This window comes from Manis pentadactyla, chromosome X (genome assembly GCF_030020395.1).
Source record: "Manis pentadactyla isolate mManPen7 chromosome X, mManPen7.hap1, whole genome shotgun sequence".
Taxonomy (NCBI): domain Eukaryota; kingdom Metazoa; phylum Chordata; class Mammalia; order Pholidota; family Manidae; genus Manis; species Manis pentadactyla.
Genome location: NC_080038.1, coordinates 144,920,404 through 144,947,713, shown reverse-complemented (window position 1 = coordinate 144,947,713; position 27,310 = coordinate 144,920,404). Strand labels below are relative to the sequence as shown.

At 37.3% G+C, this 27,310-nt stretch overlaps 1 protein-coding gene across 4 annotated transcripts in view; it reads left to right on the top strand.

The window, feature by feature from the left end:
- The window catches only part of GABRA3 (gamma-aminobutyric acid type A receptor subunit alpha3), a 183,503-nt gene that overhangs the window by 65,015 nt on the left and 91,178 nt on the right, over positions 1-27,310 (top strand). For 2 of the 4 annotated variants that reach the window (XM_036887263.2, XM_036887265.2), the window contains exons 2-3: positions 11,765-11,930; positions 26,872-26,993. In XM_036887263.2, coding sequence (XP_036743158.1) covers positions 11,791-11,930; positions 26,872-26,993 — 262 coding nt within the window. In that variant the 5' untranslated portion in view covers positions 11,765-11,790. Of the gene's footprint in view, positions 1-11,751; positions 11,931-26,871; positions 26,994-27,310 lie in introns of those variants that run through there. The other 2 variants (XM_036887262.2, XM_057495284.1) reach the window with 2 other exon arrangements.

The window sequence follows — 27,310 nt, the reverse complement described above, 5'->3', positions numbered from 1 at the left end:
ATGACTGTCTCTCCTAGTACTGATAATGAAGTATTATAAGCATTAGATATTTGGTTCATGTACCATTCTTGCCTACTCTTCTATCACTCTTCTGCTCCTCTTTCGTGTCCACTTGTCTACTGATTGATGCCTTTTAACATGTGTTGCAGGGTTGTTTGAGTGTTCATCATGACCAATTGCTCAAACTTAAGTAGTAGCTATTCCTGCACCATGGGTACTTGAACATGTACCAATGTACTGTTTTGCATGGTTTCATCTGCTCCTGAAGCAAATTCATTTGTTTCAGTATATTTAAAATCATATGCAACATTTACCTGAATAATCAGCATTCTGTAGTTGTGTGTACCAGCATTATTATGATGTGTTCCATTGTTGAATGACATCATACTATTGGTGGTAACATCATGGATTATTTTCTTCACTATTGCTGTGCCTTCTTCCCATTGCCACCTTCGCATGCATCTTGTCTGAGTGCTCTTGGAATATTAATGTCTCTCATACACAGTGGTTGTATGTGTAACTTACATATGTTGTATGTTGTATATGTAACTTATGCATGTGACATCTCCTTTATGGTCAGAGTCATCTGAGCATGTGCAGGTTGATGATATATATTTGGGTCCTGATTATCATGCCAGACCACTAATTCACGTGGTTCTATGGCCAAGCTCTTAGTAGTGTATATTTATATAGACATGCACATATATCTATATAGATAATGCACATTCTCAGGCAGACAATCACATTGATTATATGCTCCATACAATACTTAATCTCTTTCAGCATTTCTGGGTTCAATTCCATTCTCTGCTTTAACTGGTATTGTAAACTTCAGCCAGTTAACTCATTCTCCTTGGCAAAGACTCACCTTTCTGTGTTATATGTCCTGATATGTGAACATATTACTATATCATATACATTTTCCTACATGAAAAGAGTTTTAAAATGAAATCTTAACTTGTGTAATTTTCAGATGTATCAAAGACCATAACTAATTTCAGCATTTTCTTAATATGCACATTTAAGCTATGTTTTCTTCCTTTAATATGCCCAAAGGCCACGTTTTCCCTTAAGTACTGTTAGTTGCATGTCATAAGTTTTAATAGTGATTTTGTTATTATACCCTTAAGATGTTTTAATTTGTATCTTGAGTTTATTTTACTATGAGTTTTATATATGTATATATACATATACAATATATCCTATATTATTTAAATTATTTTAAATTTGTGATTTCATTTATTGTCTTATAAATTTTTAAAAACATATCTAGTGAGATTAAAAATAATGAGTATTTTTTACCATTAATGGGTACAGTATTCTACATATTTCCACTAGGTCAGGTTTATTATCCATCTTGTCCAAATCTGCTCTATCTGTCTTGATTTTTAAATCTAATCTGTCCACTTCTGAAAGAAGTGTGTTAAAGTCTTCCACTACAATCCTGTATATGCCTGTATTTCTTTGTAGTTCTGTCAATTTTTGCTTTAAATATTTTGAAGCTGTGTTATTAGGTATATAGCACTTTATTATACTTCTTGGCAAGTTGAAGCTCTTATTTGGTGTTTTCATTTTTATCTCTAGTAAAACTTTTAAATTAAAATCTTCATTTCCTGAATATTAAAAATAATATTTTGGTTGATATATTTGCATAGATATCTTTTTTTTGCTTTCAACTTTTCTGTTCCCTTATATTTTAGATATGACTCTTATAAACAACATGCAGTTAATTTACTTTTATTACTTTTAATGTAGTCTGATAACCTTTTTATTTGAACTGGAGCCTTTAGTTCATTTATGTATAATAAAATTGCTGATTATCTGAGTCCGAAGCTAACATCTTCTGTTGATACTATTTAGCTTGCCTATTTTATCTTCATTTTTCTTTCATGTCTTTCTTATTTGGATTGATATTTCTTAAATAATTTTATTTTTCCTCCTCTTCTGGTGTATAAAATACACAATCTGTTTCTGTTTATATTTAGTATGTGTCCTAAGAAGACACATTAATTTTCAAAATCTTTTTATTTCCAGAAGTTGTATTTGGCTCTTTTTCATGTCTCCTACTTTATTGTTCATAATGTCATGTTCTCTGCAGATATTTTAAGCTTTTTTGTAGAGGTCATAGTTTTTTTTTATCATCTGTGTCTGGTAATTCCACATCTGAAGTATATGGGGTGTGGTTTCTGTTGATTCTTATAGCGCCTAGATTCTTTGTGTTCCTGGTTCTTTGTCTGTATACTGATCAATGCATCTGAAAATGTTATTTGTGGGAACTTCACAATGCCAAATATGAAGATATTATTATCCAGAGATTGTTTATATTTATTTCTGGAAGGTCACCTTGGGCATAGTTTGCAGCCACTTTAAACTAAAATCATGACTTGAGGTTTCTTGGACCAAATGTACAAACCTGAAAGTCTGCCTTTGGGGAGGGGAAATCTTTTTGTCTGTCTGTCTTTATTCCTCCATGTTCAGTTCAAACTGAACAACTCTCCTGTAGCATCTTAGGGATTGGAGAAGAGGTACAGACTTACTAATGATTCATTATTGCCCTGAAACTGTAGGTCTTGGAGCATCTGAGCTCATGTGTGTATACATCTCTGTGTAGTCAGACTACCTACCAGTCATTGAATAATTCAAAGCTTTGATTTATGCCTGTCTTACTCCATAACATAGTCAAAACCATAAGTTTTTGTAACTGTTTTTTTAAAATCTTACTTTTCCTTGGATTATTGCTTTTTGTCTATTTTCTTGAGATGTTTTCTCTCTGTTTTGTTTAAATATAAAGGCATTAAAGAATATCAGTTTATGAATTTACTCAGCTAGTCAAGCTTGGGGTTCATCCCCCTAAAATAAAGTTTGTTTTATAGTTTCACCTCTTTAATTTTCTTTGAGATGGTGCTTAGAAAGAAACAGTATTGTGTTATTTAGAGAACAAATTTCAATTTTTATCAGTTGTATTAATTTTGATGTTTGAATTTGTCTTCATTAAACTTAATCTATTGCTCAATCTATTGCAGACTGAGTGGTGTGTTCATTTACCTCAACAACTCAATTTCTTTCATTTCTATTTTACTTCTAAATTTTAATTTTATTTATTCTGAAATAGTGTTATTGAAAACAGCCCCGAGATTTCTAATGGTATTTATTCGACATTAGCTTGTCTTTACTTACCAGTCTTTGTGTCTATATATTGTGTTTTAGAGGATGAAACGTGTCTTGTATAGTTCAAGAATGTTTATGTCAGTTCCTCAACAGCAATGTATAAAATGAAATTTCCTTTTACATATTGGATCTTGCCTATTTTCTATTACCTTTGATAATCAAATTTCCCTTTCCCCCTCCCCCATTTTCCTGTGCTACTTACCTCTTTTAATGGAAAATTGAGAGAAGATATATTTTGAATTGTGTTAATCCAGAGCTAGGAAGCCCCAAATTTTAGCGGTATTCATATTGAATTCCAGAAGAGAGAGAGAGTAGAAATTGACAGAGGTGTAGTACAACCAGGATGGTAACATGGAGTCTACGGAACTTCAGAGGAGGTGGTTATGGTCAGTGCTATAATAAAAGTATGGAAAGAAGAGAGGAAGGAAGGAAGTTCAGCCCAATAGGTGCTCTAAAGAATGAATAGAAGGTGAGTAAGGTGGAGGTATCAATTTTAAATTACTCATTCAAGAAGCTTGATTGACAAATAAAAGAAAGAAGATAACTAGAAAGGAATGTAGTGATAGAAAAATTTTTATAAGATGAGAGAAACTTGATTATGCTTATAGCCTAAGAGAAAGGAGTCATTGGAGAAGGAGAGAAACAGGCAAATAGGACAAAGAGAGTCGATGGATGGAAAAGGAGTCGATGAGATCGGCAGCTTAGGTTGATGTGTTACCCTTGAAGGGAACAGAGTAACCTCATTCTCTGAAATCGATGAAAGAGAAAGGAAGGGTAAATATAAAAAGTGAATAAATGTTGTAGGTTGGGGCAGGGCTGATGTCTTAAATAGAGTCCTGCAGAAGCATACTCTGAGACTGGGATTAATGTGAAAGTATTGGAAAAGCGTGATACATATTGGGGAATATTCTCAAAAAGAAAAGCAATCGAGGAGTGTAAAGTGGGGCATGGAAGGGATGGAGACCAAGCAAGAATGATGTCAAGCAAAGTACTATGGAGACAGTGTGAGTCACACCTCGATGTTATCCCCATCAGGGAGTTGTAGTATTGGTACCTCTGCACCTATGAATCCTAGTTAAGGGATGCCCTTCATGGGCAAATTCCCAGGCATTTCTGATTTTCAATTTGGGACAGGCAACCTGAGGGCAGCCCTCAGAGAAGGAGACAAAGGTGCTGCTTGTTGGGTGAGAAGGCAGTAGAGTACAGTCAGTGCCCAGGAAACTGATCAAGAGATCCAAGGGGATGTGGGAGAAGATTGCTAATACCTGCTATGGGCGTTTTGTCTTTCCTGATCATCTTGACTTTTTACTTAAGAAGGATTAAAATGTCCTCAAACAGACAACTTTAGAAGAATGGCAAAAGTTGAGAACAGTAAAAGGAGTAGAAAAGAGAGCTGATTCATGACAAATCAAATGATCATTGAGTGATGCTGACGCTGGACATAGATCTGCTGTGCTGCTGATTTGCTTGATTGTGGAATTTACTTCAGAAGCACTCACCAGTCCAAGAAAGCACAGATTTTCTTTTTGTTCATCGATCACAGTAAGGATTTCTGGAAAATATAGTGAAAGGTCATATATGCTGGGACAGAGTAATTCAAGTGATTTACTAATGGGTCCAGCCTTGAAATGAAAGGAAATGACCCTAGGTAAGGCCAAGAGACTAGGAGACAATTGAAAGATCAAAGACAAGAACATTAATTTCAAAGAACAACTGGAATAGAAATAATAGTTTAATAACTAGTAGAATAACAGAATAAGGACAGAAATTAGAGACACTGTAGTTTAGGATTTGAGATGAAGGAGCAGTTGTGCATAAGCTACATAGTATGGCTATGAGCATAGATTGCTCTAGTAGAGTGGAAGAGGTGGTTATAGGGATTGTAAAGGTCAAACAAGTATACATTATCCACGCCAACAATGAAATATGGAAGATGATAGAAAGAATAAATGTGTGTGAGCTGAGCAGTGTTTTTGAATCAATGTGGGGAGGATACAAGAAGGTTGATGTAAGACTGATGAAGGCAGAAAGTGATATAAATAGGTGGCATAAACCTCAAATGACAAGGAGTGTGTGCACACAGAGGAAGAATAGTTTCAAAGTGGCATTGAGAAGATGAGATAATTCTGATCTTGTCTCAGTTGCAAAATGTATGGGAATATGCACATGCTACACTTCAGGGGAAAGTCAATGAAGTAACTGATATAAACCCCAACTTATTTAAGGAAGGAGAAAGGAGAGTTTTCTGTTAGGAGGTTGAGGGCAATTGAACATTTATTTTCCATAAAATGAAGGATTGAAATGGCACAGGAGAAAGGTTTTAGAAGGGAAAGATAAGACTTTAGAATATGTCTCTGAAACGGAAAGGATGCTTAGTGTAATGCGGGCAATGAACTCCAGAAAGCATTCACTTTTTTTTTCCAACAAATGTTTTATTGACTAGCTGACATATGCCAGGCACTGTTTTATGACCCAGAAATAGAGAATAGAGGTAAGGTCTCTGTACTAATGAAGCTTGTATCTAGTGGGGGAAACAGATGTTAAACAAATAAATATACAGTGTAATTTGGGGTAGTGCTACTATATCCCATAAGAAAAATGGAACTAGGTAAGGGGGTAGACAGAGATGAAGAAGGAGCATGCCATTGTAGATAAGAGTGATCGGGGAAAGTTTCTCTGAAGTGGTGACACAGGCCTAGAATCCTAAAGAAAGTTAAGGAGTGAGTCAACCTGATATATGAAGGAAAAACATTTATGATAGAGGGAGGAGTAAATGCAAAGTCCCCGGGGCTGCAGCATGCTGGATGTTTCTGAGGAAGAGTAGGAAAATCAGTTTAACTGATATGAGTAGGGAAGAGGGAAAGAAAAAAATGAGATTCAGAGGTAGCAAGTGGTCAAATCAAGTAGATCCTTATAGGTCATGACAAGTATTTTGGATCCAATGAAAATCCTGGACAAATTTGAGAATAGGGTGATATAATCTGACTTATATTTTGAAAAGCTCACCCTGGCTGCTAGGTAGAATGGACTGTGGAGGGCAGGAGAGGAAACGGAGAGACAAGTTTTTTGCAGTTCTTGTAACAAACTGAGGCAAACAAGTGTCAGATTTGGCTTTGTAGTATCTGGATAGCACTTGGGATGCTTCTCTTCAGGTAAAGTTCTGACAGGTAGTGCCTCAGAGCATCCAAGCAGGGGAATTGGTGACCTGAGTATCAGCATCTCGTAGTTTCTAGGCAGGCACCGAGGTAAAGACATTTTAGGAATTCTAATAGAAGCTGTATTAGTGCCTTCTGCATAGTAAATAATCAAATGTTCTGATAAATTTGTATTTGGAAAGGGTCTAACAGCAGACTCATCCTGATAGCAGGGCTTTAGCCAGGCGTTTTATATATATACATATATATATACACACACACACACATTGTCAGATCTTTGGAATTCTTACAGAATGAATATTATCATCATCATTTTGCATTGTAGAAGTAGGTCTTCAAAACCTATTGTGAGTACTTGGTAGCACCTAGTACTGTCTTGATCTGATGGGTTATGCCTGTCCTACACCCTATCCTTTATAGTATCTTACCTCATTCATAGATGGGACTTTTTCAAAATAACATTCATCCATTCATTAACTTTATTAATTGCTCATTATTTAGCAGACACTCATCTATGCATTGGGCATATATCTGTGAATAAAACAAGGAAAACTCCTTGTCTCCATTGAGCTAAGGGGTTATTCTACTTGGGAAACAGACAATAACAGAAAACATAAAATATATGTTAGAAGTGCAAAGGAGGAAAAACAGAGCAGGCAACTGTGTAGGAAGTGACTGGGATGTGCAGAAGGACTGAAATTTTAGATAGGGTAGTCAGAAAAGGCCTCACTGAGAAAAATGAAATTGAAATACAAATGAAGTGATGGAAGGAACAATCTGGAAAGTGGTTGGAAGAAAATTCCTGGGAGACGGAATAGCATGTGCAAAGGCCTAGAGCTGGAGTGTGCCTGGCATATCCCATGAGCAGCAAGGAGGCCACAGTAGCTGAGGTGGAGTGAATGAGAGAGGGAGGTAGTAGAGGATAAGAATAGCCAGATATTTAGGGATTAGATCATGTAGGTCTTTGTGGATCATAATGAGGCTTTTGAAATGGGAAGCAATTGGAGGATTTTGAGCAAAGGAGAGACATGATCTGATCAACTCTTTGAAAATTCACTCTGCTGTATAGAGAACAGACTGTAGGGTACCAAGGGAAGAGGCAACAAGACCAATTTAGAGGCTTCAACAATGATCTTAGCAAGAGATGATGAGTCACAGCAGAGTCATAGCAGCAGAGGTGATGACCAGGGGCTTTATTCTGGTCTCCTTTTGAGTGAAATGCCAATGAGACTTGCTGTTGGATTGGATGTAGGTTATGATATCAGAGTTTTTACTCTAAGCTAATGGAAGGGCGGAGTTGCTATCACTTGAGACAGGAGAGACTGCAGGAAGATCAGGCCTCTGTGTGTGTGTGTGTGTGTGTGTGTGTGTACACATAGATATTTGAACCTCAGACTTGAAACTGTTAGGCTTAAGATACTTCTCAGGCATCTAAGTGCAGATATGAGTTGTAGGAGAGACCTGGGATGGAGATGCTTTATTCATAGGTCATCAGCTTATAATGATATTTCCCTCTGGTTTATTCCTTGTACCCTTCTTTAGCTCTTGAACAGGGTGAATTAGTTGAGTAACTATTTGCTATTTTGGCTGTGTAATCTCATATCATGGTGGCTTGAGCATGTGTCATAATTGTGTCTTTATGTACCATGGATAAACACCAAGCTTATCTGAGCTTCTCCTATTTCATAGCCAACCTGCTCCTGCCACAGACATCTGCTGTTATGCCCATGGTCATCTGAATATGCTCATTGGTTGTAAGTTCTTATGTCATTGATGTTTCTCCATGTGTTGTACTTACATGAGCATGCACCATAGTTGTCTACTTTTATACTGGGGCTTGGCTTCTTTGTACTAACTTTAACACTAGTATTAGGTTTTACATTCTGCTCATGTAGCATAGTTGATTGAATACTCATGGCATTGTATGATGATCATTTGCTATAATTTTCAGTCCATCCACCATGCATGTGTGTACTACATTTGTTCATATGCTGTAGATAGCTGTCTATTTACCATAGTTGCCATTACTTAAAATATGCTAACTCTTCATTGCGGCCACTTGCATCTGTATCTTACCTCTCTGCTCCAGTGAAAAAGTTTTGAGAATGTCTGTCTACACTTGGACAATGGCCTTCTGTTCCTACATCATGTCAGTATACTCCCCCAGCATGGCCATCTGTTCCTAAACCATGTCACTTAATTCCTGTATCATCATTCTAATGATACACACATTGTGTGCACATCATGGTTAAAGACTAATATACCAAATACATCTTCATATGCATCATGGTTATCTAAGTTTATACCGTACTTGTCTCCAGCCACATGGGTACTTTGTCATGTTCGAAGGCTCTTTGTTCAAGTGGTATGATTTTCAGTTTATGCATATGGTCACTTGAGAATTCACCAAATTTATCATAAGAAGGAGTTTGGGTGTCTGCTTTCCTATAGTCCTTGTTTGTACTGGTTTGATGGTCATCTGAGCATGTACCATGGATGTAGGTTCACTTAATGTTAATATCTGCTAATGTGCCACATTTCTGTGTGTGTATATATATATACAGCAGGGTTGAGTCCTGTTTTATAGATATTTGCTAACTTGCTAAGGGTACCTGTTCCAGTGGCATGTTTTTAATTAAAAAACATAATTGTGTTAAAAATAACAAAAATTAACCATTTTTAACTCTATAGTTTATTAGTGTTAAATATATTGACATTGTTGTGCAACAGTCCAGTGTCATGGTTTTGATCTTGTACAATGTCTTAATGGAGTGTGTACTAAGGCCCTCTTCTCTTAACCAGTGATTATTAGGCTTGTGTGCTTTAGTTTTCTAACATAGGCCATGGCCAAATGGTTTAATACCATAAATGTCATCACATGCATTATAATAATGATGTTTGCTAACAAAGTATCATGGTAGTTACATGGCATATATTATGTCCAAACTCTTCTATATAGGAAGGCTGTCTTCTCATGCGTAGTGGCTATTTGAACATGTACCTTAGTCATGAGTTCATGTAACATTGCTGCCTTCTTATGCATCATACTATATATCATGGTTTTCCCCTTCTAAATTATGGATGTTTTATTCTGTGTCATTGGCATCTATTCTTAGTCTGAAGGTTTGCTGCTTGTTTAGCATGATCATTTGAACATAACCCATAGTTACATACAAGAATACCATAGATAAATATACACTGTGGGTCCCTTTGTTCATACAGTGTGGCCATCTTCTCCTATACCCAGAATTGTTGATCATGCACTCATGTTTTCTGAGCATCCATTATGGTTCTCATGTTATATGGATTATTTATGCAATTTGGATTTCATATCCTGTACCAAGTCGCTTTGTTCCTATAAGTAATTGTTCATCATGTATTAATCTTTATCATACAACATCAGGGTCTGCTAAGGCACTGTGGCTGCTTGAGCATACATGGTTACTTCCCATTACATGGATGTTTCTCATGCCCCAGAGTTGTTTTACTCATATACTATGGTTTTCTAAACTATACTATTTCTGTTCATTTGATGTTCAGTGACCAACAACGCTTGTTTGTGAATGTTACAGTACATATATTAGATTGACCACAAGAAATTACTATTTTTGTGAAACAATAATTGTGGTATATTGACAATTTTATGTGATACTTCTTAGTAACATGACTATTTTTATCTATAATGTGGACATTTCCTCATGTCAGAATTCATTTTCTCCAGTATCATAGTTTTCTATGCCTGTCCAAGATTGTGTTGGGGTCCCCTAACTGGTATATTAAATTAAGAATATGCAGATTATGACTTGCTGAGTGAGGAGGCCCATGAGGGAATAGGGAGCTCAGCATGCGAGCTCTCACTTTGGGGAAGTGAAAAAAAAGGCTGGGGTTGTTTTGATTAAAAGTGCAATTTCAGAATCATCACACAAAGGAAGTAAAATCACAGATCGATTACTTATACACCTCAGAACAGCTGGGAGTAGGGTGGTCCTCCATCCCAGGTCACGAGTGAGCAGGAGATAGACAGCAGGGAAGCGAGCCCCAGTTACTTATAAGATGGTTCGGGTGGCGGTCACTGACATTTTGGCGGGCTCAACTTTATGTGGTTATTTTAAAACGTGCCCCAGGAAAAGCAAAGCAGGAACTTGTGGTAGGAATTCTAAGGTTGGGTCGTTATCTAAATGTCCAGACTCCGGGTGTGAGGAGGGTTCTCACACTATAAAATGCCTAGGCAGCAAAGTCAAGATAGCTGTTTTCTCATCAGACATATTCAAGAAGGCCATCTAGTATAAACTTGAGAGGCTGCTTTTTGAGAGGTGGGATCAATTTAGAAAGACTTTTGTTGTTCATCTTCTCATCAACCAGACTAGCTCTCCAGCGTGTATCTGTTTTACAGATTCGTTTCTTGCATAAACTTTGCTCGGGAAAATGTTTCATGTTCTTCTATTCCCTCTGGAAGTTAAACCACTGATGTGACTGAAAAGAGTGTGGTGTTTAGTTAGAGTTCGGTCTACTTCAAGTGGTCACTGTCTCAGATTCAAAGAAGCCATAAGGTTTAGAGATAGCAAGTAGCTGCCACTTTACACTGTTTTCTTAATTCTGTGTCTTGAGTAAACCTCCATCAGTGCAGAGCTCATAAAATAGCCTTGCATATAGGCAACTCTAAATCACATAATTCTATTATCAATATAATTCACTGACATCTTAGGGATTTCTGTCCTAGGAGGCTGGACTTGGATTTCTTCTTTATGTTGTGACCCCTGTATGGCACTGGCTTTCCCCTCAAGTATCTCTTTATGGGGAAACATGGCATTCCTATTCAAGAGCTGTGGTGTCTCATCACTTACAATGTTACCAACCTGATTCAGAGGAAACAGTTCATCCACTCCATCCAGGCCCTTTGACCTTTCAGAATATTGCATAACTGTATCAAGATGACACCAATCCCCAAAATGCTATCGAGACTCTAGGTCTTAATATTTTAGGATTTCCTACAATTTTACAGTTAACTATGGCCAAGGCATTTGTGGTAGTAAAGATTAAATGTGACTGGGGGAAAATAAAATGAAGATATGAGAGATAATTTTAAGCTCTTGGATCATAAAAGAAACTGAGGCTGAGAGAAATTCTGTGATTCACTTGGTCACAAGAAGTCAGAGAAAGAGAACTGTAACCTAAGAATTCCAATTACTGATTTAGAGCTCTACTGTTTCTTGGATGGGGTCTGGTATATTTAAGAGAGGGGTATGTTGGGAGTAAATTTTGGCAGGATTCATGAACTGGGGAAAGGAGACTGTCAAAGTAGGCATTTAGTAACTGGATACTAGTGAAGTTAAATGGCTCTAACAGAGTTGAATAAAATCTTTTTTTAAACCTCTTCTTCCTCCTTCCCTTTGTCTTCTACTCCTTTCCCCTTCCTCTTTTCCTGAACATGGATACCACAGGTTTCTCCAAGTTGGTGCCTAAGAAGATGATAATCACACAAATGAATCGCTGCTTCATGACCAGCCTTGGGCTCCTCTTTGTGATTAATATTCTCCCTGAAATAACTGGTCAAGGGGAATCAAGACGACAAGAGCCTGGTGACTTTGTGAAACAGGATATTGGCGGGTAAGAATCCTTAACTCCAAGAACAAGAGAAGACTATGATAAATTCTTGCCTTAAATCAAAACTTTTTTTCCCAGATGAATTCAAGTACCCTGGACACTGATATTTAGACACTGCATTGTATTTGGAAACAAACATCATCAGCTCAGGATCTCAGGGTTGAAAGAGATCTCAAAGGTCTTGGGCAACTCCCTAGCCCAGACTTGAATTGCCTGTATAACATCTTAAAAGCAGTTCGCCACAGCCATTTGCTCTCAGTTTTTGTTTTTCTCTCTTAGATCTTCAATCTGTCCCTTTTTATTGGCTCTGTCTGATTAGCATGTGTGATCAGGAATCTCCCATCTTAAATTTAAAAATCTTCCATCCAGATAGTGCCTCAAAACTTTTTTCTTTTTTATAGTCATACTACTTGAAGAAACAGTGTTCTTTATTGTCTCTACTTACTGTCCTGTCATTCATTCCTCTACTACTGTCCTTCTCCCATCCTGGAGACTCTAAGGCAGCTTCTGCAACCCAAATGGCCAATGTTGGCTCTGTTGCAAGAATGAACACTTGTTTGTTCTCATGTTACTCAATTTCTTTAGTAGCATGCAGCAACACTCAATATTGTTCACTTTTCCCTCTCTCAACTCCTTTTTATTATGAGATAAAACATTGTATATGTAAACATACATAAAATATAAATATAGAGTTTAAGAATAAACTTTTTGTTTGACTTAAGAGATACCACAATTCCCTGGTTCTTAGATTAGGTTCTCTAGAAACACGACTTGAGACAAAAACCTTTTGGAGAGTGCCTGAGAAACTTGTAAGGAAGTAAGGGAAGCAAGATAGTGAAGGTGAAGAAGTAAAGCAAAGGTGATTTCCCTTGAACTCTAGTCTCCATTTGATCCCATGGGGAGATAGGGTGTATGAATAGCACCACAGATTTGGCCCACCTTGAGGCAAGGGGCCTGGGGTTCTGGGGTCTCCTGTCAGTCAGTCATTGCCTGTGGAATGACTAGGGGAAGGCATATTCAAAGTGTCATCGTGTCCATGTCCATCTCCCTGCTCCACACTAGGAACAACAACAAGATAATAGATCAACAAACGTAGCACGCTCCTCTAACATTTGTCATCGTTTCAGTCAGTGGCACCACTGTGCATCCTGTTGCCCAACTCAGAAACTCGGAATCATTTTTGCCAATTTCCTACCCTTCATTTTCCAGATTGAATCATTCGCCAAGATCTGTCATTTCTACCTCCCATGTCCCTTGGCTTCATCTACTTTTTCCCAACTTTCCTGCTACCACCCTAGTTTAATGTAATGTTGTTTTCCACTTGGACTACTGCAGGAGTCTCTGATTGGTCTTTCTAAAGTCTTGCTCCCATCTGAACTAACCTCCGCTTTGTAGCCAGTATTTTCTTACAATGCATATTGAGTCATATCTGTCCTGTTTAGAGTCATTTTATAGCTTCCTATTGTCCTTAGACTAAAGCTCAAACTTTTTACCATGATTTTGTAAGGACCATTATGAAACAACCTCTACCCATCTTGCCAGCCTTATTTCATAGTCCTCCTGTCAACAAATTTTATGCTCTTTAACTATATTGAACTTCTTTTGACTTTAAAATCCCATCTCTTTCAGGGAATATCATTACAAGAAATAATCCCCTTAGCCCTGAAATATTTCAGGATTATATGGAATATTCTGTTTTTTGGTAGTGGCTTTTTTTGTTGTTGTTTTACATTTGGTTACTGTCTACTACTCTTGGGAGCATTAGGACTTGCTCCTGATTATTTTGCAGGGTTGATCATCTTAACTATGCTCTAAGTCTTTCTATCTATCAGCATTTTCAAAAGTAATCTCTGGGGCTGACGGCTACAGAACTGGGCTAATATGTCCTTAGAAACTTGATGCATGAGACGCTTTTTGTTCTTTATCCTAATCTGGAAAAACAGTCTAAATTTGTTTTATTTACTATTCATGTATCTGATTTCATTGGACCATGATAGATGTTCTAAATAAGATGGAAGTTCCAAACAAAAGAACCCTACCACTTCAAGTGTTAATGTCTTTTAAATTTTAACTGAGAATAAAGTTCTCTAAGAATGTGTTGTATTTTTTTCTTATAATCCCAAACAAGGACTTTGAACAGAATAGTTCCTTTTCTTGATGACTTTATGATCATCATGAAGAACATTCATTATGTTCATTCTTTATCTGCTTTTTTCTTTCTGTGTCTCCGTCCTCAGTGTTAGTTGTCATTTCTCTTGTTTACATTGGTCTATTTACATCCTGTTGGTGCTTGGAAAACCAGACAGCCAAGCCTTCTCAGAAGGAAGCCAAGAAATTCTGCTTGAAAAAGGAGAGAGAAGTGCTTGGATTTAATACAGGGGCACAGAAAAGCTTTTTGGGGGGTTGACTTTCTTCTAAGTCCAATGCAATTTATGTTTTCAAAGGATGAGACTACTAGAAGCCTGCCGGTGAATATTAAGGTTAGCGCTGTATTTGTATTTGCTAGAAATAAAGGAACCAGAAAATAGTTTGAACAGGTAGGGCACATGTTGAGTGGTGTGTCTCAAGCCAGATTTGGAAAGTCCAGTCCCTTCCATGTACCTACCATCTCTATTACAGAATCAATACGTTAACCCTTTGACCGTTCAATCATCATCTTACAATTTCAGAATCAGATGTGGGACCCGACAGAGTGTCAGTCCTAAGCTCCAAACCTGGCTGAGAATCCCCCCTGCGTTATGCTTGATGACTGACCTGTACCAGTTGAATCCCCCCAGTGATGAACAGCACTGTGACCACAGGGTATAGCTCCTGGGTTTGGAAAGTGCTTCCTATGTTGAGCAGAAACTCACCTTCCTGTAATGCCTACCAATTCTGGGCCCCAATAGCACTTACTTCCTTTTTCACGTAACAGCTCTCAGAGATGCTCCTGGCTTCCTTGTCTGCAGGTTAATTCAGTACTTCCAGCTGTTCTTATGCGATATGGTTTTCCAGACATTGCTTCAAACTGTACACACTCCTTTGCTCTCTAGTTAGATTATTGGAAACTCAGTTCAAGATTCCATTCTTATTTATAGTTTTCATATTCTATCATGTTAGTTTAAAATTTATATTTAAATAACTCTTACTGTGTACCAAGCACTATTTCAAGTATTTCACATGTTAATTCATATACTCCTTATAACAAACCATCTAGCTAGGTGCTGCATTATTCCTCTTTTACAGGTAAAATATGGAGGCACAGAGAGATCAAGTTACTTTCCAAAGCTCACACAGCCAAAAAGTGGCAGAGCCAGGGCTAAAATTCAGACAGTCTGGCTCAAGTGTCCTTGCTATTAACTGGTACAGTGTGTTAGTTTTCATGCATTCAGTCACTTTTAAGTAAGAATTAGGTACATGCGCCTTTTATGTGTGTGAACATCTACTCCTGTATGGTAATCCCTCAATCTTAATATCTCAGCCACATGACTGGCTGGCCTATGCTAAAATGGGGCAAGCGAAGTTTTCTTACAGGACCTAAAGGGATAAGAAATATATTTTTTCCTTTTGAAGTACAAATGTAGAAATTGTGACACAGGTCAGGGCTGGACATTTGAAAATCAGTAATACTTGGTAGGTAACGCTATGACTTTGTATTGCAGCAGGTCAGGAGGCAAGGTCGGGTCAGTATTATTAATGCTAAACATGATCTCTTGGTTAAGGGGATGACTGTCAGCATTCTCCACTGTAAGGATAACAGCCACCAGGATTGATTGGGAGATCTGAGCTGGTGGCTGGCTTATTGCTTTGATCATGGCCGTGGGTGTGGTGTAGATAGTAAATAACAGTAGGGAAGAGAATATTCCTAGTGCAGGATTTTCCCCTTCTTTTGTGTTATAATTCTGTTCTCCACATAGGCAGTGTAATAAATGGTCCTGAGGCTGACCTGTGAAAGTCCACTTAGTCAGACACGTCCTGAAATAGTGCCATGCATTGGCAATATGGTTACAACCTTTCAAATAAATTATGAGAAATAAAAACTTGGGTAGGCTTGGCTGGGAAACTAGCTACCATTTATGGCATTGTTTCTGAGGAGGAATGTATCTTTAATTCTTTGCAAACCTTGGAACACAACCATTTTAAGTTGGGACATGTCTCCTTATGTTCATATATGGAATCATATCTCTAGGATCTAGTGCCTTGTTACCTAATCATTCACAACATAAACTAGTCCAATTTTCCTGTGTGCTTCTGTGAAGCAGTGGGTTTCAGTTACTAAGAAGTCACGAGGACTTGGTTTTTATTTTACCGTGTCTCAGCAAACAGTGTGAGCAGGTGGGGCATGTATTGAGTGGGTATCTCTCAAGCCAATACATCTCTCATTTCATTACCAGTCTATGGAAGCTATTTAAGAAAAGAACAGCTATCATTTTGAGAGGGACTGCATATATTTTAGCCAAAAATCAGTTAATTTTTTCTTTAACTGGCTTCTCTAAAGATATTACAATGTATTATTGAATTCCAGGTGTTTCTCATTCCCTTCCCAGTATATAATTGGCATCCCTAGTGCTGAATCTTTAGCTAGACTTTTCAGCTTAGGGGAGTGGCTGGGCTTGGAAAATTAAAAACATGGGGGAGTATTGGGAGATGGTGAGTGACCTGCTTTGGCTATGATTTCTGGTAAGAAAGAGGAGTAGTGGAATTTGCAGCTGTAAAAGTATACTGGGTGTCTTGCCAATGGGTTTCAGCCCTGAGCAAGTTCGCTACGGATTCAATGTGACCAAAGAAAATGACAGCAAAAGTTTTTTGGGGTGAAAGGGTTTGTTACCCGGCTTGCTCTCCCGGTGGCAGGTCGAGCACTAGCGTCTCTACCTCTGCGCAGAGCACTGGGCCGAGCTCTCTATAGAGCACAGTAATAGCTTACTGCCTAAAGGTGTGGAGGCGGTAGCCCAGCAACAGGCCAGTTACATCATCAGGTGGTTTAAGTTCAGTGGGATCCTGGCCATAGGAACCCCAACTTCCCACATGGGAATAGACTGTAGATTCATAGCAAGCTGTGAATGTCAGGTTAAGGAATTGGATTTTACTTGGTAAGCCATGGAGAGTTATGGAAGGTTTGTGAGTAGTACAGAGACATGATCTGAACAGGAATTTTAAAAAATTACTTCTTTTATACTGACATATAATTGACATATAGCATTGTGTTTATTTGAGGTGTATGATGTGTTGGTTTGATACATTTATATATTGCAATATGATCACTACAGTAGCATTAGCTAATACCTTTATCATGTCACATATTTATCTTTTTTTTGGTGTTGAGAACAGTTAAAATTTAGTCTCTTAGTATATTTGATGTTTATAATATAGTATTGTTGACTATAATCACTATGTAGTGCCTTACACTTTGCGAACTTATTTACCTACTAGTTGTAAGTTTGTACTCTTAAGCAACATCTCTCCAGTTCCCCACAGATTCTCAGCCCCTGGTAACAAACATTCTACTCTGTTTTTACAAGTTCAGTTTTTTGGACTCTGCATATAGGGATATCATGCATTATTTGTCCTTCTCTGTCTGACTTATCTCACCATAATGCCTTCAAGGTCCATACATGTTGTCACAAATGGCAGGATTTCCTTTCTCATGGTTGAAGAATATTCCATTCTCTATATATCCCACATTTTCTTAATCCATTCATCCACTGATGGACAGTTAGGTTGCTCCCATGTTTTGTATATTTTGAATAATACTGCAGTGAACATGGGGATGCAGATAACCCTTCATGATACTGATGTTTATTACTCCAGATATATACCCAGAAATGTGATTGCTGGATCATATGAAAGTTCAGTTTTAATTTTTTGAGGAATCACTATACTGTTTTCTGAAATGGTTGTACTAATTTACATTCCTCCCAATGCTATATAAGAGTTCCCTTTTATCCACATCCTTGCTGACATTTGTTATCTCTTGTCTTTTTGATAAAAAGCTGTCCTTAACAGGTGTGAGGTGGTATCTCATTGTGGTTTTGATTTGTCTTTCCCTGATGATTAGTGATGTTGAACAACTTCCACATACCTGTTCGCCATTTGCATGTCTACTTTGGAAAAATATCTACTCAAGTCCTGTACTCATTTTTTAATTGGATTATTTTCTCTTTTGTTATTGAATTTTATGTGTTCTTTATATATTTTAAATATTAGTCTCATATCAGATATATGGTTTATGAATATTTTCTCCCACTCTGTGGGTTATCTTTTCAATTTATTGGTTGTTTCCTTTGCTGTACAGAAGATTTTTAAAATTTAGTGTAATCCCACTTATTTTAGTTTTTTAAATTTTGCCTGAGCTTGTGGTGACTTATGCAAGAAGTCATTGCCTAGACCAATGCCAAGGATCTTTACCCCTAAACTTCTTCTAAGAGTTTTATGGTTTTAGTTCTTACATTTAAATCTTTGATCCACTTCAAGTTAATTTTTGAGTGGTGTAAGGTTTAGTTTCAATCTTTTGCAAGTGCATATCCAGTTTTCCAAACACCATTTAAGACATTCTTCCCCATTGTATGTTCTTGACGCAACTGTCAAGTATCAGTTGACTGTACATATGTGAGTTTCTCTCTGTGCTCTTTTTCTATTCTGTTCCTTTGATCTGTGTGCCAGTTTTATGCCAGTACTACACTGTTTTTATTACTATAGCTTGTAATATAGCTTGAAATCAGGTATTCATATGCCTACAGCTTTGTTCTTCTTTCTCAAAATTACTTTAGTTATTTGGGGTCTTTTGGGGTCTCCCCAAAATTTTAGAGTAGTTTTTCCTGTTTCTGTAAAACAATGTCATTGAAACTTTGATCAGGACTGCATCATCTGTAGATTGCTTTGGGAAGTTTGGACATTTTCCTGATATTAGTTCTTCTAATTCAGGAACATGGAAACTCTCTCTTTTTGTCGTCTTCAATTTCTTTCATCTGTGTCTTATGTTTTCAGTGTACAGGTCTTTCACTCCTTGATTAAATTTATTTCTAGGTATTTTATTGCTTTAGATGCAATTATAAATGGGATTGCTCTCTTAATTTCTCTTTCAGATAATTCATTGTTAATGTATAGAAATGCAACTGGTTTCTGTATGTTGATTTTATATTGTGCAATTTCTGAATTCATTTATTCTAACAGTTTTTTAGTGGAGTCTTTAGGGTTTTCTATATATAAGATCATATCCTCTCTGAATGGAGATAATTTTACTTCTTCCATTCTGGTATGGATGCCTTTCTTTCTTTTTCTTGCCTAATTGCTCTGGCTAAGACTTTCAGTACTATGTTGAATAGAAATGGTGAGAGTGGGCATCCCTGTCTTATTCCTGATCTTAGAGGAAAGAATTTTGACTTTTCATCATTGAGTATGATGTAGCTGTAGGCTTGTATATGGCTTTTATTATGTTAAGGAACATTCCTTCTATGCTTAATTTGTTGAACATTTTTATCATGAGAGGATGTATTTTGTTGAGTGCTTTTTCTGCTTCTATTGTGATTGATCATATGGTATTTATCTTTCATTCTATTAATGTGGTGTATTACATTTATTGTTTTGTGTATGTTGAGCCATCCTTGCATCCCAGGGATAAATCTCACTGGTCATGGTGAATGATGTATTAATGTGCTTAGACAATATTTTGCCAATATTTTGTTGAGAATTTTTACATCTCTATTCATCAAGACTATTGGAATTTTATTTTCTTGTAGTATCTTTTCTAGCTTTGTTATCAGGGTAATTCTGGCCTTATAAAATGAATTTAGGAGTTTTCCCTCCTCTTCAAATTTTTGGAGCCATTTGAGGATTGATTTAATTCTTTAAATTATTGGTAAAATTCACCAGTGAAACCATATGGTCCTGGAATTTTCTGTTTTGGTAGGGTTCTTATTACTGATTCAGTATCCTTACTTAACATTGGTTTGTTTCGATTTTCTATCTCTTCATCATTCATTTTTGATAAGTCACTTGTTTCTAGGAATTTATCCATTTTTTCTAGGCTACCCAGTTTGTTGGCATATAATTCTAGTGTCTTATAATACTTTGTATTTCTGTGGTATCAGTTGTAATGTCTCCTCATTCATTTCTGATTTTCTTTGAGTTTGTTCTTTTTTTGTTCCTTAGTTTATCTGGCTTAAGGTTTCTCAATTTTGTTCCTTTTCAAAGAACCAGCTCTTAGTTTCATTGGTGTTTTCTTTTGTTTTTCTGGCCTCTATTCATTTATTTATGCTCTGATCTTGGCTATTTCCTTCCTTCTACTTACTTTGGGGTTACTTTTTTCTTCTATTTCTAGTTCCTTGAGGTGTAAAGTGAGGTTTTTCTTTTTAATTTGAAAACTTCCTTGTTTCTTCATGTAGGCATTTCCCACTGTAAGTCTCTTAGATCTCTTTTTGCAGCATCCCATATGTTTTGATATTTTGTGCTTCCATTTTAGTTTCAAGATATTTTTTGATTTCCCTTTTGATTTATTCTTTGACCCATTGGTTTTTCAGGAGCATGTTGTTCAATTTCCACATATTTGTGAAGTTTCCAGCTGTCCTCCTCTTACTAATTTCTAGTTTGATGCTGTTATGGTTGGAAAAGATAGTTGGTATGATTTTACTATCTTTGAATTTGCTAAGACATGGTTTTTGATCTATCACGTGACCTACCCTGGAGAATGTTCCACGTGTGCTTGAGAAGAATGTCTACACTGCTGCTGTTGGATGGAATATTCTATACATGTCTATTAGGTCCATTTTGTCTGAAGTGTCATTCAGAGCCATATTTCCTTATTCATTTTTCTGTCTGGATGATGAATCCTTGTTGAAAGTAAGATGTTGTAGTCCCCTGTGCTGATTGCATTGCTAGATCTCCCTTCAGATTTACTAATAATTGTTCAATATATTTAGGTGCTCCAATATTGGTTGTGTATGTGTTTACTCTTGTTATATCATCCTGATGAATTGACCCTCTTATCATTATATAATGATAACTATATCTTCTTTGTCTCCTGTTCCAGTTTCTCACTAAAAGTCCATTTTGTCTGATACAAGTATAGCTATTCTTTGTTTTCCATTTGTTTGAAATATCTTTTTCCATCCCTTCACTTTCAGCCTGAGTGTCCTTAATGTTTAAATGAGTCTTTTGTATGTAGTATATAAATATGTCTTGTTTTTTTATCCAGCCTCTTTGTGTCTTTTAATTGAAGAACTTATACCATTTACCTTTAAAGTTATTATTAATAGATAAGGATTTCCTGTCGCCATTTTGTTAATTGCTTTCTGATTGTTCTTTAGTTCCTTAGTTTCTTTCTTCCTGTCTTGCTGTCTTTGTGAGTTGATTATTTTTTTGTAGTGGTTTTCTTTGATTCTTTTCTTTTTATCATTTCTGTATGTATTACAGGTTTTTGCTCTGTGGTAACTGTGAGGCTTTCATTACATCTTATAGTTATAATTGTCTAGTTTAAGCTGATAACAACTTAAATTACATTAGGAAGTTTTAACTACTTGTCCCCCTGCCAGTTTACGTTGATGTCCCTCTTTGCATCTTTTATATTATATATCTATTAACATAATATGTAGCTATGGCTATCTTCAACACTTTTGTCTGTTAGTATATATGCTAGATTTCAGTGTGATATACATACGACCATTGCATTATGAGTGTTTTGAATTCAACTATATATTCACCTTTACCAGTGAATTTTATGCTTTCATATGTTTTTGTGTTACTAACTAGCATCTTTTTCTTTCATTTTGAAGAACTCCCTTCAGTATTTCTTGTAAGGCAGTTCTAGTGGTTATGATTTCCTCAGCTTTGGTTTGTCTGGGAAAGTCTATCTTTCCTTCATTTCTGAATGAGAGCTTTGCTGGGTAAAGTATTCTAGGTTGACAGTTTTTTTTCTTTAAGCATTTAGAATATATCAGCCCACTCTCTCCAAGCATACAAAGTTTCTGGTGAGAAATCTGTTTATATCCTTATTGGGATTCCCTTGTATGTGATGATTCTTTTTTTTCTTGTTGCTTTTAAGATTCTTTGTCTTGATTTTTGAGAGCTTGATTTTAATGTGTCTCAGTGAGGTTCTCTTTTAGTTGGTGTCTGTTTGGGGATGTTTGAACTTCCTGCACCTGGATAGACATATTTCTCCCCAGACTTGGGACATTTTCAGCCATTTATTTTAAATAAGGTTTCTGTCCCTTTCTCCGTCTCTCTCTTGTAATGCAGATACTGTTTCTTTTGATTATGTTCCACAGTTCACAGAGGCTTTCTCTACTCCTTCATTATAATTTATTCATTTTCCTCTGAATGAATAATATCAAGAGATATGCCCTGTAGCTCACAGATTCATTATTCTGCCTGACTGAGCCTACTGTTGAAGCTATCTGTTGCATTTTTTATTTCATTCTTTGTATGCTTCATCTCCAGAATTTCTGTTTGGTTCTTTTTTATTATTTCTATTTCTTTCTTGACTTTCTCATTTTGCTCATGTATTGTTTTCTGGAGCTCATTGATCTGTCTTTGTTCTCTTGAATTTCTCTGAGCCTTCTTAGAATCATCATTTTGAATTCTTCTTCATATAACTCACAGATCTCCATTTCTTTGGGGTCAGTTAATCAAGTATTATTTTGTTCCCTTGGTAGTGTCATGTTTCCTTGCTTTTTCATGTTCTGATGGGTTTGCATTGATGTTAGTGCATTTGAGCATGCCTTCACCTCTTCTAGTCTTTTCAAACTGGCTTCAGTAGTAAAAGACTTTTACCTGGAGGCTGCTATAAGGGTGCTTGCTCAGTTGGATGCATCTTTGCTTCCTGGGAAGGCACGGCGGTGTAATCTCTGTGCCACTTCATTGGCTGAGGTTGCCATTGGCAAGGCTGTAGGGGTCTCTGTGGCCAAGGCTAAAGAGGACTTACAGGTGGCAGTGGCAGGTAGGGTTATTGGAATCTTTAGAGGTTAAAGCTGCTGGGATCTCCCTGTTTCCCCCTGCCTCCAACAATTTTTGCCTAAGGGAGGAAGCCAAGGAGACCCTTTTTACTGCCTGGTCTGGCATGCTGACACTCAGAACCCTCAGAGCGGTATTGGAGCCAGTGTCCTAGGATCAGGCACACATGAAGCTCCCATAGCACCATAGTGAAGACTGTGGGGACCTGTGTAGCAAAAACTGCAAATGTCCATACTGGTGAGGCCTACTAAGCTTCTTCTGCTCTCCCCCTCGTGTGGTGAACTTCTTCTGAGGGGATCCCTTCAGGTGCAGAGCAGTTCCTGACCAGAGGAATGGGATGACATGGGAGCATAGTTCCTGTATTTTTCTATGCAGGCATCCTCTATTTTTGAGCTCCTGGGTTTTTTGCTGCTCCTTCTTTATTGTTTAGAGATTTCCCTGATCCATTTTCTTCAGCTTGTAGTTGTTTGTTTATTTTTCTTATTTCTCTCCTGGGGAGATGAGCTTTGGGACCTCCTAGCCCTGTTTTGCTCATATCACCTTCTGCACAGTAATTTTGAGTTTTCTTTATTTTTAAAACTATTTGCACCAAGGAGATACATGGTATTAGGGAAAATGCCATCCATTTAACAAAATAAATTCCTCCTTTCTTTGGGTTGTGGTATGAACTGCACCAGCAACTGCGCAGCTCTGCCTCTCCTGCTTCCCCCTAACATAAACGCACCTGGGTCTTCGGTGTGGTTGAACTAATGCCGTACTGCCAGTGTTCTGTACTTAGTCCTTAGATGGCCAATAAGCTCAACTTTGACCCACAGCATAGAAGTACATATCTTTCAAAGATATCTCATTAAATTTTCAGGAGTTTTGGAAAAAAGGAATGACTAACCCTCAGTGTTTATTGAGCTTTACCATTTACAAAGCAATTTTATGTTTATTATCTACTTATTTATTTCAAAAGCTTTGTAAGATAGGAAATTTTGATCCTCATTTTACATGTAAAAATACAGGTCACATGATCAGTTAGTGGCAGAGCCAGAACTAAAACTCTGTTCATTTAACCCTAGTCTAGAGGACTTAACCACTACTCTATCTTTATGACTAGAAAAATGACTAAACCTGCCTAACCTATAGACAATGATGAGTAACATCATTTTCCTGTTTAGATGATGGATTATTAACATTAAATCCAATGACTAATGGCAGATATAAAGCAAAACAGACATGGTGTTTGCTTCAGTCTCATTAACTTAAACATGTGGCTTTGAAAAATTCTGTTCTCCTGGTGTCTTAGGTGCTCTATATGTAAAATAAAGGGACTGCATTATATGATCTCTAAGGTGCTTCATAATTTTGACATACAATGATTCTCTGTTGTTCCCCTGAACTATTTTGGATTGGCACAAACTACAGAATATTCAGCATGTTGTGATTCAGTTATTGAAGAAGATAGAGTTCTGACATGGGGTCTAGATTAAACTACCTTCCAGCCTCTCATGGAATTACTGAGTGCATTTCAAGAGAAAAATTTTTCAGTAATTAAGTGCAGAATCAGAGAAGTCTATTGAAAATTGTTTTGGAGTGCTATTTAGCATTGATATTTGATTTCAAAGTTTAAAAATCAGTGAAGAATGGTGCTAACATATCAACAGTGTCAGCAAGGGTGGGAATGTATTGTCATGGAAGTTAGATTTCAGAAAGAGAGGCAGCACAGTATATTGGCCGTTATTTAGAAATTCTGGATCTAGATTTTAGCTTTCCCATTAACACTCACGGTGGTTAAAAATTACGTTTAGGAGCTTTAGAATTCCCATGTATAAATCCACCAGGAGTAAATAATCTCTGAAGCCCTTTATAGCTCATCTATGACTCTGTGAGGATTCCCTTTTCTATCTCCTTCCAAGTCCAAGAAATGTTTTTTCATTGAATTCATACATCTGTTTCCCAGAAATCAAATTAGGTGACTGGGTTTAAGATTTCCTGTGGTGAGTGTTAAGGGATAATGAGAAAGAGATTTGCACAAAATCAAGTGTGTGCCCACAGCCCATGTAATGTGGATTGAGCCAAGCGGGCCATTGCCTGACAGGATGTCTGCATTTATCTCATCAGCTGTCAGCTTTGTGCTATAGTTCCTCTCTTTCTTCTCCCTTGCTGGTGAGGTATCTGTATCACTATTAGTGCTCTGTGCACTAAACCAGCCAGTCATCTCTACTCACAGGCTTCTAGTTCCTCTCTGGCCAAAGCTTTCTTTATGGCTTTGACTGATGAGGGTGTCAATATTTTCTTGATACTATTTATACTTGAATAATGTATTCAAGTGAATCAACTACCATTTTAGAAAAGAAGAAACAAATTTTGAATACCTCTAGATATTAAACATTAAGCCTGGTGATTTTAATACAGTATTTAATACTGATACAACATATCTGTGAAGTTATGTTAGTTGTAAATATGCCAAAGCTATTACTGGAGGTATTACATGATGCCTCAGGTCACACAATTAATAAATTCAAATGCATGTCTCTAGACTCTAAGCCTAGTCCCTTTTTCCTTCCATGTGTATCTCTTTTATTATTTGATCTCTCACCTTGTTTTTTCTTTGCCATCACAACACCTAGAACAGTAATAGGCACATACTTGGTGTTCAACAAAGATGCATTGAATGATTAAGCGAATTGAATTAGGTTTATGAATTAAGGACATTGGGGTTCAAAATGACTTTTCTAAGGTGATCAGCTAGAGAGTGGCAGGTGAGAGTGAGAACTATTCAGTTCAGATATTTCCACTATTCTCTAGATCTTTCGCAGGGTCTTTTTCAGAATGGGAACCTGTCTCGCTGCTAGGGAAGAATATTGCTGGGAAGACATAGTGACCATCTCTTAAGACTCCTTTTCAACTGTTATCCTATGTCTTTTATAACCATTATTAACCGGATGCTAGGAATAGTTATATATCTATTAATGGCAACCTTCTGGGTCCAAGGTAAAAATGGGGAGAACTGAGACTGAAGGAGATGTACTGTGACTTGCTTAATGATCTGTTCCAAATCACAAGTACGGCTGGCAATAGGACCCAGGATTTCTGACTCCTAGTTTATTATTTGATTTTACACCATACTTCTTGACCTAGGCAACAGCCACTTATTTCATTATCTCTCTTTCCCCTAAAATTCCCAGAGCCTTTCTTTATTTCTAGTCCTGTCAAAGCACACCAGTCTCTCCCTCACAAAGTCAAAGCATCAGTCACAGCCTGGGCCTGGTTAGGTGTTTAGTAAAGTGCCTAGTGCTTGGAAAGGCTTACAGAAGTCACCCAAACTGAAGCTCCAGGAGGTAGCTGAGGATCTCGGGAAAATCAGAAAACTTGGATTATAGTCCTATCTTTGCCTCTCATGAGCAGTTTGACTGTGGGAAAATTGGGTGTCCTCTCTGAGCTTATCTCCCCATGTATAAAATGGGAAAGATTAGGGAGTCTCTTAAGAGTCCTGGTAGCTCTAACAGTTAATGGGCTACTATTGCTTTGTTGTCCTATCTCCATAGGATGGTTGATAGGCAGACTATATGCACTTCAAGGTTTGTCTGGTGCTGTCGTTCTGTGAGCCTATGTTTCTCTAGGCTGGAAGAGGGGTAAGTTCTTAGTAACAAAATTTTCCTTTTTTATTTTGAAGCCCATTCACTCATGCAACAAAATTTGATGAGTCAACTTTATGTCGGGTACTGCTCCCAGGGACATTCTGTCTAGGATTTCTGCTTGTGTTTCTTCACTGTCGGGTCGGGGTTGAACCATATATTTGACAGAGTGCACGCCAATGCCAGAGTGAGAGCCCAAATATAAGTGACCCCCATTTGTCTCCCACACAGATAATCATTGTGACAAATAGGAAATCCTTGCTGGTTTGGTTATGATAAAGGACTATTTAATTGACTAAATCTACTGCTTGAAATCTTCTTGGATTAAAGTGTTTACACATGTAATTGTTTCCTATTAGAACTTTTATTTTTCATCTCCTTTTCTTCCACTGCCTCAGGCTTTCTCCTAAGCATGCCCCGGATATTCCCGATGACAGCACTGACAACATCACTATCTTCACCAGAATCTTGGATCGTCTTCTGGATGGCTATGACAACCGCTTGCGACCTGGGCTTGGAGGTCTGTTACTACTTTAGGATATTCTCCTAAGCTTTTGTAACCTAGGAAGATTCTTAAGATACCTTCCGTAGTCTACTGACCAATGATGTTAGTGTAAAGCTGAGTTTCTTCCCTCTGGTCAATCACTCTGCTCTGGTCTCGGAAGGTTCTGAATTTCCCTTAGGTAAATGCATATGGGATATTATACCACAACATCTGGCCAAGCCCACTTCTGTTAACAAAACACCAATCCCTGTCTGGATGGCAGGCATGGCCCAGGAACAGCTAGGAAACATGCCTTTGCTCACAAAACTCTGAACACATGTCAGCCTGACCTT